General features: G+C 39.3%; 1 protein-coding gene across 1 annotated transcript in view; it reads right to left on the bottom strand.

Moving 5' to 3' along the window:
- The window catches only part of hcfc2 (host cell factor C2), a 40,605-nt gene extending 36,647 nt beyond the window's left edge, over positions 1-3,958 (bottom strand). Inside the window, exon 1 of the mRNA XM_060903396.1 lies at positions 3,671-3,958. Within this exon, the coding sequence (XP_060759379.1) occupies positions 3,671-3,830 (160 nt within the window). The 5' untranslated portion in view covers positions 3,831-3,958. The remainder of the gene's footprint in view (positions 1-3,670) is intronic.
- Between the last annotated feature and the right edge of the window lie 13,508 nt (positions 3,959-17,466).

Raw genomic sequence — 17,466 nt, 5'->3', positions numbered from 1 at the left:
TGTGCACGGCTAACGGTTTTAGTGTAAACGCGAATCATTTTAAGAACATTAATCTGATGATCCGCTGATTCGACGTAATGTAAACGTAGCCTTAAGCTCATGAGTCAAGGCAGGTGAGCGAATACTTTTGGCAATATAGTGTATTATGAACAAGTAATCATATGGTTTCTCCTAAAATTAAGGATCGATTTCACTTGTGATTTCGAAGTTTTGAAATTGCCCGAGTTGCAAAATCACTCATGAAATTAATCCTTAATTTTACTCAGCCCCATACGATTACCTATACCAAATGTTATAGTCATGTTGTCTGTTGTTGCCCAAATGAGGATGGGTTCCCTTTTGAGTCTGGTTCCTCTCGAGGGAGTTTTTCCTTGCCCCCGTCGCCACAGGCTTGCTCATTGGGGATAGATTAGGGATAAAATTAGCTCATGTTTTAAGTCGTTCAAATCCTGTAAAGCTGCTTTGCGAGAATGTTTATTGTTAAAAGCGCTATGGGTTGTTTTACAATCAGGGTACAAAGTTTGTGTCACAGGGGTCCAAAATTCAAATTGATTCAAACTGGTTCTTGTACCAGTTTTTAAGTGAAGGACAAGTTAAAGAACAGATTTCAGGTAATTTTTTTGACATGTGTATGGTAGTTTTGTGTAATCTGCTATAAGACGGGAGAAACAAATGAAGTGATTCTCGGAGAGGACATTTTTTTTGACAATTCAGAATCCACTACTTAAATAGTGCTTTTAAACATAAGGCTGTAAGCTTTATGTTAGTTGTCTCTAATATTTATGTCCCAATATCTTGACCACATTTTAGGATGAAAATAATCATTTTAGGGGCGGTACGGTGGTGTAGTGGTTAGCGCTGTCGCCTCACAGCAAGAAGGTCCGGGTTCGAGCCCCGGGGCCGGCGAGGGCCTTTCTGTGCGGAGTTTACATGTTCTTCCTGTGTCCGCATGGGTTTCCTCTGGGTGCTCCAGTTTCCCCCACAGTCCAAAGACATGCAGGTTAAGCCTAGGTCACAACCGGACGTACGATTTTTTTGGTCGTGCGATTTTTGGCGTTTCCCAAATCGCTGCGTTTTTTTTGTTCATGGAGAAAGATGCGTGTTGACTGTAAGTTTGTCTTGCAACCTGAAAAAAACATAAGCACCCGTAGAGTTTGTTTGACATGACAAAGAACCTCTGCGGCCGGTCTACGGATCGAAAATCAGCATGTCACACGCATGCCCTCCGTGCGTTTCTTGCGTTTTTTGCACATACACTGGCCGTAGGAGCACGTACGGCCGGTTATGACCGAGGCTTTAGGTTAACTGGTGACTCTAAATTGACCGTAGGTGTGAATGTGAGTGTGAATGGTTGTCTGTGTCTGTGTGTCAGCCCTGTGATGACCTGGCGACTTGTCCAGGGTGTACCCCGCCTTTCGCCCGTAGTCAGCTGGGATAGGCTCCAGCTTGCCTGTGACCCTGTAGAACAGGATAAAGCGGCTACAGATAATGAGATGAGTATAAAGAATATATAAAGAATGATTTAAGTGCATCCCTTTTGGAGCTACCTGTGGTCAAAAAAGCACTTTTTCTACGGTGGTGCTTGAAAGTTTGTGAACCCTTTAGAATTTTCTATATTTCTGCATAAATATGACCTAAAACATCATCAGATTTTCACACAAGTCCTAAAAGTAGATAAAGAGAACCCAGTTAAACAAATGAGACAAAAATATTATACTTGGTCATTTATTTATTGAGGAAAATGATCCAATATTACATATCTGTGAGTGGCAAAAGTATGTGAACCTCTAGGATTAGCAGTTAATTTGAAGGTGAAATTAGAGTCAGGTTTTTTCAATCAATGGGATGACAATCAGGTGTGAGTGGGCACCCTGTTTTATTTAAAGAACAGGGATCTATCAAAGTCTGATCTTCACAACACATGTTTGTGGAAGTGTATCATGGTATGAACAAAGAAGATTTCTGAGGACCTCAGAAAAAGCGTTGTTGATGCTCATCGGGCTGGAAAAGGTTACAAAACCATCTCTAAAGACTTTGGACTCCACCAATCCACAGTCAGACAGATTGTGCACAAATGGAGGAAATTCAAGACCATTGTTACCCTCCCCAGGAGTGGTCGACGAACAAAGATCACTCCAAGAGCAAGGCGTGTAATAGTCGGTGAGGTCACAAAGGACCCCAGGGTAACTTCTAAGTAACTGAAGGCCTCTCTCAAATTGGCTAATGTCCATGTTCATGAGTCCACCATGAGGAGAACACTGAACAACAATGGTGTGCATGGCAGGGTTGCAAGGAGAAAGCCACTGCTCTCCAAAAAGAACATTGCTGCTCATCTGCAGTTTGCTAAAGATCACGTGGACAAGCCAGAAGGCTATTGGAAAAATGTTTTGTGGATGGACGAGACCAAAATAAAACTTTTTGGTTTAAATGAGAAGCGTTATGTTTGGAGAAAGGAAAACACTGCATTCCAGCATAAGAACCTTATCCCATCTGTGAAACATGGTGGTGGTAGTATCATGGTTTGGGCCTGTTTTGCTGCATCTGGGCCAGGACGGCTTGCCATCATTGATGGAACAATGAATTCTGAATTATACCAGCGAATTCTAAAGGAAAATGTCAGGACATCTGTCCATGAACTGAATCTCAAGAGAAGGTGGGTCATGCAGCAAGACAACGACCCTAAGCACACAAGTCGTTCTACCAAAGAATGGTTAAAGAAGAATAAAGTTAATGTTTTGGAATGGCCAAGTCAAAGTCCTGACCTTAATCCAATCGAAATGTTGTGGAAGGACCTGAAGCGAGCAGCTCATGTGAGGAAACTCACCAACATCCCAGAGTTGAAGCTGTTCTGTACGGAGGAATGGGCTAAAATTCCTCCAAGCCGGTGTGCAGGACTGATCAACAGTTACGGCAAACGTTTAGTTGCAGTTATTGCTGCACAAGGGGGTCACACCAGATACTGAAAGCAAAGGTTCACATACTTTTGCCACTCACAGATATGTAATATTGGATCATTTTCCTCAATAAATAAACGACCAAGTATAATATTTTTGTCTCATTTGTTTAACTGGGTTCTCTTTATCTACTTTTAGGACTTGTGTGAAAATCTGATGCTGTTTTAGGTCATTTATGCAGAAATATAGAAAATTCTAAAGGGTTCACAAACTTTCAAGCACCACTGTAAATGACACGAGTAATTTTGCTAAATATGACATATATTGCCATACATTCACCAAAAATAATGTTATCACCAAATTTTTTTTGTATGGTAAATAGAGCTATCACAGGGCTACAATAAACAACCAAGTTTATTTAGTCAAGCCTTTTGATATTGAAGATAATAAGTGTTAAATGTGATTTGTAAAACAACCCCTATACAAATAAACTTGACTTATCCTTGAAGGGGCACAAACTTTTGCACTCCATGGTACCGCCCCGAAAGCGGCCGTTTCCATTAGAGACCGAGTGCCCTAGATAGAGCGCACACTCCCGGATTTTATCCTCACTTCTATCCGGAGTAGGGCTCAGTGTGGGGTTTAACACTCCTCAGCTACACTTTGTCCAAAGTAATGATTCAAACTCACTTCTCAAACTTCCGCATTAATAAAGTAAAGAGCATTAGCATTAGCAACTTGCTAAACTAGCATTCAGCGCTGCTCGGGTCTCCTACCCGTGTTATAAACATGCAGCTCCTCCGCTATTCCTTCATTTCCACCCCCGAACACCACCACCAGCTCCCGGATGGCCGCCGCTCGGTGTCCGTGCCTCGCCCGAGGAACAGGGCCGCGAAACGCCTGGACGCGCTTCCACAGCGGAGCCTCGGGTCCCATCTTTAAAACCGGTCACACCGCGGTTTGTTTTTATTTAAACCCGGAGTCGCACTCGCACACTGAGCGAGCCACCAACGGCCGCGGCTCTGTGTCGGACGCGTTTCAAATCAGCTCGTCCTTTCTCCCTAGTCCCTTACCCGAGCAGCGCTGAATGCTAGTTTAGCGAGTTGCTAATGCTCTTTATTAATGCGGAAGTTTGAGAAGTGAGTTTGAATCATTACTTTGGACAAAGTGTAGCTGAGGAGTGTTAAACCCCACACTGAGCCCTACTCCGGATAGAAGTGAGGATAAAATCCGGGAGTGTGCGCTCTATCTAGGGCACTCGGTCTCTAATGGAAACGGCCGCTTTCGGGGCGGTACCATGGAGTGCAAAAGTTTGTGCCCCTTCAAGGATAAGTCAAGTTTATTTGTATAGGGGTTGTTTTACAAATCACATTTAACACTTATTATCTTCAATATCAAAAGGCTTGACTAAATAAACTTGGTTGTTTATTGTAGCCCTGTGATAGCTCTATTTACCATACAAAAAAATATTTGGTGATAACGTTATTTTTGGTGAATGTATGGCAATATATGTCATATTTAGCAAAATTACTCGTGTCATTTAGAAAAAGTGCTTTTTTGACCACAGGTAGCTCCAAAAGGGATGCACTTAAATCATTCTTTATACCGTAAAACAAATATTTGGTTCCATATCATTGGAAACATATAGTTAAGTTTTAATGTGGAATGCCAGTAAGCTTTCAGACTATTTTGATCAAATTAGTATGTAATTGTGTCAAAAAATGTCCTCTCCGAGACAGCTAATTTTTCAATATAAAATAACATATAAGATATTGGGACATAAATATTAGAGACAACTAACACAAAGCTTACAGCCTTATATTTAAAAGCACTATGGAAGTAGTGGATTCTGAATTGTCAAAAAAAAAAAAAAAGTCCTCTCCGAGAATCACTTCATTTGTTTCTCCCGTCTTATAGCAGATTACACAAAACTACCATACACATATGTCAAAAAATTACCTGAAATCTGTTCTTTAACTTGTCCACTTAAAAATTGGTACAAAACCAGTTTGAATCAATTTGAATTTTGGACCCCTGTGGCACAAACTTTGTACCCTCAGGGATGTTTTGTCATTTTAGTACGCAGTATAAAACATTAAAGCAAAGCTATATAACTTTGTAAAGAATTTGCCGAAAAATGTGACAAAATCATGGGACATTAAAAAGAAGCCAGAACAAAGGGAAGTAAAGTAGGATGTTGTATTAAACTGGATTGACACTATATTACGTTTGTTCTTCTCTGTTGTGCTCTCTGCAGTTTTTCTCTTCAGCGCCCCCGTGTGGTGAGTTAGCGAGTTACTGAAAAACAAACGAATCATCTCATCTCATTATCTCTAGCCGCTTTATCCTGTTCTACAGGGTCGCAGGCAAGCTGGAGCCTATCCCAGCTGACTACGGGCGAAAGGCGGGGTACACCCTGGACAAGTCGCCAGGTCATCACAGGGCTGACACATAGACACAGACAACCATTCACACTCACATTCACACCTACGGTCAATTTAGAGTCACCAGTTAACCTAACCTGCATGTCTTTGGACTGTGGGGGAAACCGGAGCACCCGGAGGAAACCCACGCGGACACAGGGAGAACATGCAAACTCCACACAGAAAGGCCCTCGCCAGCCACAGGGCTCGAACCTGGACCTTCTTGCTGTGAGGCGACAGCGCTAACCACTACAGCACCGTGCTGCCCCTACTTGTTCATAATATCTCATCTCATCTCATCTCATTATCTGTAGCCGCTTTATCCTTCTACAGGGTCGCAGGCAAGCTGGAGCCTATCCCAGCTGACTACGGGCGAAAGGCGGGGTACACCCTGGACAAGTCGCCAGGTCATCACAGGGCTGACACATAGACACAGACAACCATTCACACTCACATTCACACCTACGCTCAATTTAGAGTCACCAGTTAACCTAACCTGCATGTCTTTGGACTGTGGGGGAAACCGGAGCACCCGGAGGAAACCCACGCGGACACGGGGAGAACATGCAAACTCCGCACAGAAAGGCCCTTGCCGGCCATGGGGCTCGAACCCAGACCTTCTTGCTGTGAGGCGACAGCGCTAACCACTACAGCACCGTGCCGCCCCTACTTGTTCATAATATACAGTGGGGCAAAAAAGTATTTAGTCAGCCACCAATTGTGCAAGTTCTCCCACTTGAAAAGGTGAGAGAGGCCTGTAATTTTCATCATAGGTACACTTCAACTATGAGAGACAGAATGGGGGGAAAGAATCCAGGAAATTAAATTGTAGGATTTTTAATGAATTAATTGGTAAATTCCTCAGTAAAATAAGTATTTGGTCACCTACAAACAAGCAAGATTTCTGGCTCTCACAGACCTGTAACTTCTTCTTTAAGAGGCTCCTCTGTCCTCCACTCATTACCTGTATTAATGGCACCTGTTTGAACTCGTTATCAGTATAAAAGACACCTGTCCACAACCTCAAACAGTCACACTCCAAACTCCACTATGGCCAAGACCAAAGAGCTGTCAAAGGACACCAGAAACAAAATTGTAGACCTGCACCAGGCTGGGAAGACTGAATCTGCAATAGGTAAGCAGCTTGGTGTGAAGAAATCAACTGTGGGAGCAATTATTAGAAAATGGAAGACATACAAGACCACTGATAATCTCCCTCGATCTGGGGCTCCACGCAAGATCTCACCCCGTGGGGTCAAAATGATCACAAGAACAGTGAGCAAAAATCCCAGAACCACACGGAGGGACCTAGTGAATGACCTGCAGAGAGCTGGGACCAAAGTAACAAAGGCTACCATTAGTAACACACTACGCCGCCAGGGACTCAAATCCTGCAGTGCCAGCCGTGTCCCCCTGCTTAAGCCAGTGCATGACCAGGCCCGTCTGAAGTTTGCTAGAGAGCATTTGGATGATCCAGAAGAGGACTGGAAGAATGTCATATGGTCAGATGAAACCAAAATAGAACTTTTTGGTAAAAACTCAACTTGTCGTGTTTGGAAGAGAAAGAATGCTGAGTTGCATCCAAAGAACACCATACCTACTGTGAAGCATGGGGGTGGAAACATCATGCTTTGGGGCTGTTTTTCTGCAAAGGGACCAGGACGACTGATCCGTGTAAAGGAAAGAATGAATGGGGCCATGTATCGTGAGATTTTGAGTGAAAACCTCCTTCCATCAGCAAGGGCATTGAAGATGAAATGTGGCTGGGTCTTTCAGCATGACAATGATCCCAAACACACTGCCCGGGCAACGAAGGAGTGGCTTCGTAAGAAACATTTCAAGGTCCTGGAGTGGCCTAGCCAGTCTCCAGATCTCAACCCCATAGAAAATCTTTGGAGGGCGTTGAAAGTCCATGTTGCCCAGCGACAGCCCCAAAACATCACTGCTCTAGAGGAGATCTGCATGGAGGAATGGGCCAAAATACCAGCAACTGTGTGTGAAAACCTTGTGAAGACTTACAGAAATCGTTTGACCTCTGTCATTGCCAACAAAGGGTATATAACAAAGTATTGAGATGAACTTTTGTTATTGACCAAATACTTATTTTCCACCATAATTTGCAAATAAATTCTTTAAAACTCAGACAATGTGATTTTCTGGATTTTTTTTTTCTCATTTTGTCTCTCATAGTTGCGGTATACCTATGATGAAAATTACAGGCCTCTCTCATCTTTTTAAGTGGGAGAACTTGCACAATTGGTGACTGACTAAATACTTTTTTGCCCCACTGTATAGGGCCAAATTCATAACATTTACATACAATATTTACAATTTAGAAACCTTTATTTGTCACATGCACACTTCAAGCACAGTGAAATTCATCCTCTGCGTTTAACCCATCTGAAGCAGTGAACACACGCACACAGAGCAGTGGGCAGCCACACCAGAGCGCCCGGGGAGCAGTCAGGGCCGCCCCACATCAACCTAACTGTATGTCTTTGGATTGTGGGGGAAACCGAAGCACCCGGAGGAAACTCACGCAGACACGGGGAGAACATGCAAACTCCACACAGAAAGGCCCTCACCGGCCGCTGGGCTCGAACCCGGAACCTTCTTGCTGTGAGGCGACAGTGCTAACCACTACACCACCGTTAAATATAAAATTTAACATTTTATATTTACTTTAACATTTACAGATGATTTTAATGTGTCCAAAAAGAGACAGGAAGAAAAAAAGTTTTGTTTTATTAACACAGTGAATAAAATAATTGATTTGGACAAGCCAATAAATAAATAAACAAATAAATAAATAAATAAATAACTCTCTCCAGTGTTTTCCCCAGAAAAAAATTAAAGCCCTAAGTTCTGGCATGATAATACACAGACAATTGAGCGCCAACGGTGTGAAAGCGAGCGCTGAAGGTGCAAAGCGAAACTAGGGGGGTCTGGGGGCATGCCACCCCCCCCCAGAACATTTTTTGAAAATAGATTCTCTCAGGTGTATTTTCAGGGTCTCTGAGTGGTTTTAGATCCACGATCGTAGGATAGCTTTTACCAGTGTTTCAATGATTTCTGACCTAAATAGTATTAATGTATACACATTTTGAAATTTCACCTTAAAGTTCAACATGCAAGTTAAACTGTTTTGTTATAGATTACTGAGGTCTATGATAGATTGAAACTCTACGGGGATCCCTTAATTATCTATGATCAAGTCGTGTTGTAACAAAAATGTGCATGAAAATATGAACAGTGGTTTGCTCCATCTTATACAATCCAATGAAGAGAATCGATCATCATGACCTCCTGTTGATCACAAAGGAATCTGAACCTAAGACCTGCCACCTTAAAATAAGTTGCTGTATTACTATAACTGTAATGATTTAGAATGTTTCTGATGCAATTACCGTAATATATGTATAACTAATAGCCCAAGAGCATTAGCTCAAAATTGAGTCCAACCCGGAACAAATTAGTAACAAGCTGAATTTTTCAGAATATGTTCAGAATACCCTTAGGAATAACATACTAAAAGTCCCCGGGAATCCACCTTGTGCTGTCTGAGAAATTCAAGATGGCATCCAAAATGGCCGCCGATTGGAGATTTTTCAATATCTCAGGGATAAAACATAATATAAATGCAATTAAAATGTTAAATTATATGTTCTCTCATACAAGCAATGCAAATTCACCATTGTCACACTGTTAAAATTAAAATTAACCAAGATTACAAGGTCATTAATGTGGAAATTACATGGAATTTGATGGTTGACATGATTGACAGATTAGCTTAGTAGGCTACCTACATACATGAACATAATGTAAGACAACAATTAGACATCAATTTCCTTAATATTTAGTGCATCTTTAAGCTTTGATAAAATACTAAAGGGAAATTAAATTTGAGAACTCTATCTTCTAAAACTACAATGGCAAGCTGTTTCAGTACACTTCTTCAACATTCCGGCAACTTTCATGACAAAAAGGTCTGCCTCAATAAAAGCTCTTGCTTATAAACAATGAGTAGACTTAAACACTTCTCAGTGCCTCAGTTGTAATGCTTGGACCTTTGTTGTACCATCAATGAAGTAGGGAATTTATTCAAGCTTGTTTAAGGGTGGAAAAAAATTCATCTTTGAGTTTCTAGCGCCAGTCTTTACTACTAGCAATGCCAGTGTGTTCGGACAAAAAAAGACTAAACTCAGCATGACCTTTTAAAAATGACTGAACTCAGCATGACCTTTTAACATGCCATTTTTCATTTTACACCACCAATTTATTTTAATTAATATTAATGAAAATAAGTGCTCCAACCCCTAGTAAATGTGTTTGTTGTTTTGTGAACAGAATAGGATGATACGGAGTGAACGAGTAACCAATGGATCCACACTCTATAATCGGTAGTGTACATTAAATAGCACATGTATAGATTTACAATTATAAGTCTGTAATTATTAGTCCTAAACATTAAGAACTGAAGCCATTTCAAAAACATATGAGATATCTTCATGATACCATAACGATTATTTTGTCATAACAGTCATTGTTATTTCTTCTTGGATGTGAATTTATGGGCCAGGGCGTTTCAAGATTGATACTTGATTCAAGGCTCGGACTGGATGAAACCTACACACATTCATAGTACTGTGCACATTCATAAATGTGAACTGGTGAAGTGCCAAAAATATGACAATCTAACCAGACATGGCAAGCGAACACATTATACACAAATATACTGTTATAATAATGTGTACATTGTTATTATATAATGTTAATACACAATGTAATTAATACACACATGTTGGAATTTACTCTCCTACCCTACAAAACATATATTCTGACCTTTTAATTGCATTAATATTTTGTTTTGGGCCTGAGATATGGGCAGATCTCCATTTGGTGGCCATTTTGGATGCCATCTTGAATTTCTCAGAGAGCACAAGGGGGATTTCCGGGGACTTTTAGTATGTTATTCCTAAAGGTATTCTGAACATATTCTGAAATTTTCAGCTTGTTACTAATTTGTTCCGGGTACAACCCTATTACTCCTGGGCTATAAGATACACTGAAAAGAAAAGTAAGGCAACTGTATATTATAAAGTTTAAATTTTGGCACTTTATTAAATGGACTAGATTAAGATTAAAACATATTTAAAGGAAAAGAAAACTTAATTCATACATTTAAGTTTGCAGAAAGATTATGTACTTAGAAACACATTCATGAAGAGAATTTGTTCATAAGTGTCAAATGTAGCATAATTTTGAATAATAACGATAAGCGTATTTGGCAGTGTGATGTCACGGTGAGCCTTTAACAAAAGAATAATCCGGAGCCGCCTTTTGTTAAATGGATCCCAGTGACATCACACTGCCAAAAATGCTTATGATTATTATTTTAAATTATGCTGTATTTGACACATTTGGAGAACTTCACTTTGTGAGAGTGTTTATAAGTACATAATCTTTCTGCAAACCCAAACTAATGAATTAAGTTTTCTACTCCTTTAAAGCAGATTAATTCTCCTTGGACACAGGAAGGACATATCCTGTCAGTCAGCTCGACTCCAGCACAGAGGAGAGAGATGGTGAGAAGGAAGATCACAGGCCTGATCAATTCTGGCACTGAGAGAACGCTGGTGTAGACACTGTAGTGCCAGTTGTCATCGTCGTGGCGGTGGACAGAGTAGTTGTGCTTTTTGAGCCAGTCGCTGTGATCAAAATCGACGACGTTTTCATTGTCGTGACAGTTGTCTGGTTTTGTGCACCATCACTCACGTGGGTTTGTTGATGTTTAGTCAACCAATCTTTGATCGAAGCCATAAAAATAATAATAGACAAGGTCAAACTTTTGTGATTAAAATCAGTTGGCTTTGCCCGTCTGGTGGGGGACGACATCGGCAGCCAATGAGATCGCTTATAATGAATCGGAAAATCCCGGGATGTCTGACGTTTTCTTTCGATATTTTTATTGGACGGTTTGAACACGTGATCTTGACGTAGCCAACAGATTACAGTTTGTTTACATCATACCATGCCATACATGTCAACCTTTGATCAATCAAACCTGTCTAACCAACCTCCAAAATCCGTATTTCCCTTATAAAATCCGTATAAGATGCAAATTAAAATAATTTACCTAAAATTTGAATGATAATCAACAATGATATATCCCAGTTACTTTTTATTCAATATTAATAACAATAAACCTTCAGAATGAATACAAAGCTCCAATGTTTGACAAAAACACAGTGTTATCAGCGTAGTTATGAAGGAAATACTTCGTTGTTTGGAGACAGGTTTCACCGAGCGGCTATTATGCGCGAGACTTCATATTAGCCACAAAGTCAGGAAAATCTGTTCGTAAAATTACGTTATAATGACCAAATACAATGAAAAGTATTTTTCCAGTCTCACCTGTGAAAGGTAATCCCATGTGATCTCGTCTGGACGGTAAACCTGTTGGTACAGTTAAACGCAGCACATGAATGAGGCATCTTTATTCTCGGGCGAGGATGACATATGATTCTACGCAGAAGCCGGCGTCTATGACTTCACGGTTGGCAGGATTCTCGCAGTGCGGTGTGCGCATGATCAAAAGTGGAACGAAGTCTCGCTACCACAAGATAACGCGCGATTTCATAAGACTCTTTACTGGCTGTCTGTGGTGTACAGTATGTTTGTAAATGTTATGCGTTCTTTTATCATCGTGGGAATTGATTATAGCTCTAAATAAATATTGAAGTTTTTTTTAAAGAATCCGTATAACTTTATTTATACGCCCGTACACGACGTTTATTGAATCAAATCCGTATAAAATACGGACATTCTGTATAGGTTGACATGTATGCCATGTGGACATTTTACTTTGACAGAATCAACACAAACATTGGAAAAAAAGACGGCTTGTTTAACACAAATATCAATCAATATGTAAATGGGTCTGTTATTTGCTCTCCTATGTATCTAGTTACTTGTGGGTAGGAAATTTAACATATCGGTATAAATCTAAGCGTATCGGATTTTAACTAAAGCGACTAAGTGTATCGGCAGGCAGAGCAAGCGGATCGGGCCCGATACGCTAAAACGCTTTGGGGAAAACCACAGAGAGAAAGAGAGAGAGAATGTGCATATGTCAGGAAAATGCTATATATGTAAGGAAAAAAGAAGTTATAGTTGATTATTTTCCTATAACAACACATCCTGAAGTGTTTTATATCTCTCTTACAACAGCAATTTGTCAACGATTACTTTTTTTTTTTAGGAATAAACTAAGTAGTATCCAATGTTTAGTATATAACCATGTATAAATACAAAAATTAAACATATACAACAACTAAAAAACTAAAATCACACCTGGGATCTTGTACAATGACACACAGAAATTTAAAATAATATCGACATAACAGGAACACATTAAAACCAGTAAACAGTCAGCGTATGACATTGTGTCCAATAATATTTTGGCTCTGTAGAAATGACCCAATGTTGTGGTTAAATGTTATTAAGATTTTGATTTAATAATTAAACTCATACTGACTGCACACAGCGATGTCAAATTGTTACATGTTGATTTTTGTACTGACATTTTTCTGTAATCAGTCTTCAGTATTTTATTGGAGTTACTTGTAAAGATTTTCTGTAATTTCGATAATACATTTCTATCTACAAACCAGTAGTTCAATACTGTAATCAAGTGTGGGGAAATACTGACAGTAATGGCAGATTAACTGCATCAAAGTTTCTTAATGTAGAGTGAATGTGACATTTATATACTTATATTGTACTAATACAGTCAAATATACGGTATTATTAACTTTACTGTAAAACTAGGCAACAAAAAGCAGCAAAGTAACATCACTGAGCTAATTTTTCCTTTTCCTTTCCTTTTCTAATATTTTGTCATCGCAGGTTAAAAAAAAAAACAGGTTCAATTAATGTAGTGAAGCAGAAAATAAGTGTAAGCTGCCAGTAAAGCTAGGTGATACTACTCACTAAGTAATTAACATTTGCTAGCTAATTGGAGATTAAAAAATATATATATATTTTTTTAAATATTTGTTTCCCTGAATATCATATGTTTCCTTTTTAGCGAGATTATATTGTGTAGTTTGTTCTTATATGGAATGAAATTCTTACTTTAATAAAAAAAAATTTAAATCAGAAATGTCTTCTTTTGTTTTTTTGACAGTTTCAAATTTATTTAAGTATGTAGGGGAGAGCAGGGAGACTTGGGACAAGTTTTCAGCTTTTGTAGATGGTGTGAAATTCTTTGCAGGTCGCGTCACATTCATATTGCATTAGAGAGGATTTACTGTCCCCTCTTACCACAACATTAGTTTCTCAGCTCGTCACATATCCTGGCCTTCAGGACTCACGGTTTCTGTTATTATTATTATTATTATTATTATTATTTATTTTTTTGCAGGGAGACATGGGACAAAAATAAAATACCTAGCTTAATGCTACAGGTTTAATTTTTATTTATTATCAGAACATGTACCATATGAACTGTATGAACACACAATGCTGTGACAGCGATCGAAAAATGTCAGTTCACCCAAAACCTGACTCGACAAAACACTTCCATTCTCAAGAAGGAATGAAATAAGATTAATCCTTATGTAGGGACACGCCCACATTTTTAACAAACATTTTATATTTGTAAACCACAAGAAAAAAACTGTAACATGCACTACGTTCAGACTGCAACCTGAAACGACCCATATCCGATTTGTTGTGAAATCCGATTTTTTTGTTAGGCCGTTCACATTACCAATTATGTGAGACTTGTATGCGATCTCCAATATGAACGGAAAACGACCCAAAAGTGTCCCGCATGCGCAAATTGACACGTAATAAGCACATCTACGTAATACGTAAACAAAAAAAAAGCGCACTCTTCAAGTTTGCAAGTAAAGCATGGAGATGAGGCGAGACCTGGCGATGTGGTTTTTGTGGCGGCGGCGGAACTCACACAATAATCTGATTAATGTGGGCAGCAGACTAATGAGACCGAAGGTGTCAAATTACTGGAAATTTCCAGAACAATCTTATAATCTTGTAATACAGGATGATTTAACATCCAGGTCCCTACCAAATCCACCATTAGCTTGATCAATTCTATAAAAGTCTATTTAAATTCTGAAAACTGTATAAATGTTCTTGTTTTCCACCAAAGAGGCGGGATTAGCCAACGCAGAATAGTGACGTTTGTCTCTTGTTGATGACGTGTAAGTCGCATGAATGTGACCTGTCCGGTCAGACTGCAGTCGCATGTGAAAATATCGGATATGCATCGGAATTAGGACCACGTATCCAAGCGGCCTGGGTCGCATGTGAAAAAATCGGATCTGTGTCGTTCAGATTGTCAATAACAAATCGGATACAGGTCGCATATGGGCAAAAAAATCGGATATGGGTCGTTTCAGGGTGCAGTCTGAACGTAGTCATAATGAACTGTCCCAACTCTCCCCACCTGGACATTTTGGAAAAAAAAAATCCTTAAATGTTTTTCCCCCCAGAATGTCATCTCATCTCATCTCATTATCTCTAGCCGCTTTATCCTGTTCTACAGGGTTGCAGGCAAGCTGGAGCCTATCCCAGCTGACTACGGGCGAAAGGCGGGGTACACCCTGGACAAGTCGCCAGGTCATCACAGGGCCGACACATAGACACAGACAACCATTCACACTCACATTCACACCTACACTCAATTTAGAGTCACCAGTTAACCTAACCTGCATGTCTTTGGACTGTGGGGGAAACCGGAGCACCCGGAGGAAACCCACGCGGACACGGGGAGAACATGCAAACTCCACACAGAAAGACCCTCGCCGGCCACGGGGCTCGAACCCGGACCTTCTTGCTGTGAAGCGACAGCGCTAACCACTACACCACCGTGCCGCTCCCCAGAATGTAAGTTTAATAAATAATACTATATCTGATAACTCCAGGCTATAAACTTTAATTCCTAACAAATCCCCAATTCACCAGCGTACATTACACTATAGAATGGAAATGGAGGTGAAGTAGAAAATACTTTTAAATTTTAGTTGAATAAAATACTGAACTGCACAAACCTTACTGCAGTGTCCAGGTTTGCGTCTCCAAAGGAAGTCGGTTACTCTAAGGGGCAACATCGAACTTCTGATGTCATCTAAAACCTGATTGGCTGAAATTCATTTATGGGAATACAAACTGTCCCAAGTCTCCCTCATCCCAACTCTCCCCGCTCTCCCCTAGGGTTGGCAAGAAAAGAGTTAAAACAAAACTATAGTGGTTTTTTTTTACACGAATACACAGCTATGAATATAACCTGGATAAAATGCATCATCTCCCAGCTCTACTGCCAGGACTTTACTGAACAGTTTCAGAGATTATTTCTAACAGGGTATTTTTTATTTGCATGCTAAACCTTGTGTATAAAGATTATGAGAGTAGATGTTGTATAGTCAGTGTGTAATGTGTGCTGTAGACTCAGGAGGTCAGTAAAACACTGCACATTTATCACAGATTTACAGCAAACTACAGACTGCATGATTCTACAACACATTATATCTTTATGAAACATTATCTTTCCAGTGAATTCGCCTTATCCATGCATTCGATCAGCTTTAAATGAAGCGGCGTATTAACACAGGATTTGTTTCAGTGATTTTAGATATTTCAGATATTTTAAATATTTATTTCAACCAATATTTAAATATTTAATATTTTATTTTTTTTGCATAAAGTTTATTTAAACATTTTAAACATTGACGTAAATATTTAAATATTTTAGATATTTAGTTATTTTAGATTAATTTCGAGAGGAAAAAAATGAAGAAGTGTAATGCAGTTGAAAGCTTCCCTATAATTTTATTTTATTTTATTTTATTTTTTTTTAACCCTTCTCTAAGAATATCAGAAGCAGAATTGACATGCTTTAGGACTTTTTCCTTGGTGTTTGGTCACAACCCAATACTTTCAGCAGACACATCTCAGACAACAAAACCCAGTTACCATCTTAATACAGAAATATTGCAGAGATTATAGGCTCAGCTGTAATTTATATTACGGTGGAGGTAGAAATAACAGCTGGATTCAGTTCACAGGGCTTTAAACAGGGTGGAACAATCGTGATATTTAATAAATAATAGCAATAGTGATGAATAATATTTTTCATACACAACAATACATAGCACTATTTATTCATGACATTTAAAAAAGAATTATATTTAACCTGTAAAATAATTAAAAATGAATAATAATTAAGACAGTAATATAAAAATAGTAGAGGAAATCCCACTCTGAAATTATAAGTGTTTCATGTTATAGGCATTTAACAGACGCTTTTATCCAGAGCAACGTACAACAAGCACACACACACACACACACACACACACACACACACACACACACACACACACACACGGCCTGGGGAGCAGTTGGCGGTTAGGTTCCTTGCTCAAGGTCACTTCAGCCATGGATTTTCCTGCCAATTCTGAGAATCGAACCAGTGACCCTTTGGGCCCCAGGCCCTTTGGGATCATGTTCCCCTAAATAAACATTCATTTCAAGGAAACATCACCACAAGATTCTTGGCTGCAGTTTCACAACTAAGAAGAATCCCTAAACACTGATGACCCAAATAACTTTCAGCAAATAACTTTTTATGCTTTCAGAGTGAAGGCCATCGGTTCCACTGCAGTCGACTGATTAGTTTATGGTTAATAACAATCAATTGAAACAGATGATTACATGAGCATCCTAGATCACAAAAAGATATTATATTTTGAATCATGACCTTGTAGCATTTATTAAGACTGATTTCTACAGATATGAAACTGCGTCTTTTTTTTCTTTCTTCAGCACTGTTTTGATTGCATTGCTGGTAAAACTATGCTGTAAAAACTAACAAGCGATATCAAGAACAAGTAGTGATGTTTTGCGATTATGAACACAATCATTCTCAAAGATAAGAATAGTGCATTTTTACCCATGTAATAGAAAAAGCTGCAGTTTATCTGCACACATACAACTAACACTGGATGAAGCTTTGCTTTACAGAGAATAGCAGTAGGCCTCCTGAGTCTTTTCATTTACTGTAAAACTCGGCAACAAAAAGCAGAAAAGTAACATCATTGGGCTAATTTTTCCTTTTCTAATAT

Source organism: Neoarius graeffei, chromosome 21 (assembly GCF_027579695.1).
Source record: "Neoarius graeffei isolate fNeoGra1 chromosome 21, fNeoGra1.pri, whole genome shotgun sequence".
Lineage (NCBI taxonomy): Eukaryota > Metazoa > Chordata > Actinopteri > Siluriformes > Ariidae > Neoarius > Neoarius graeffei.
Note: the sequence above shows the minus strand (reverse complement) of the source record. Positions and strands in the feature narration are given on the sequence as shown.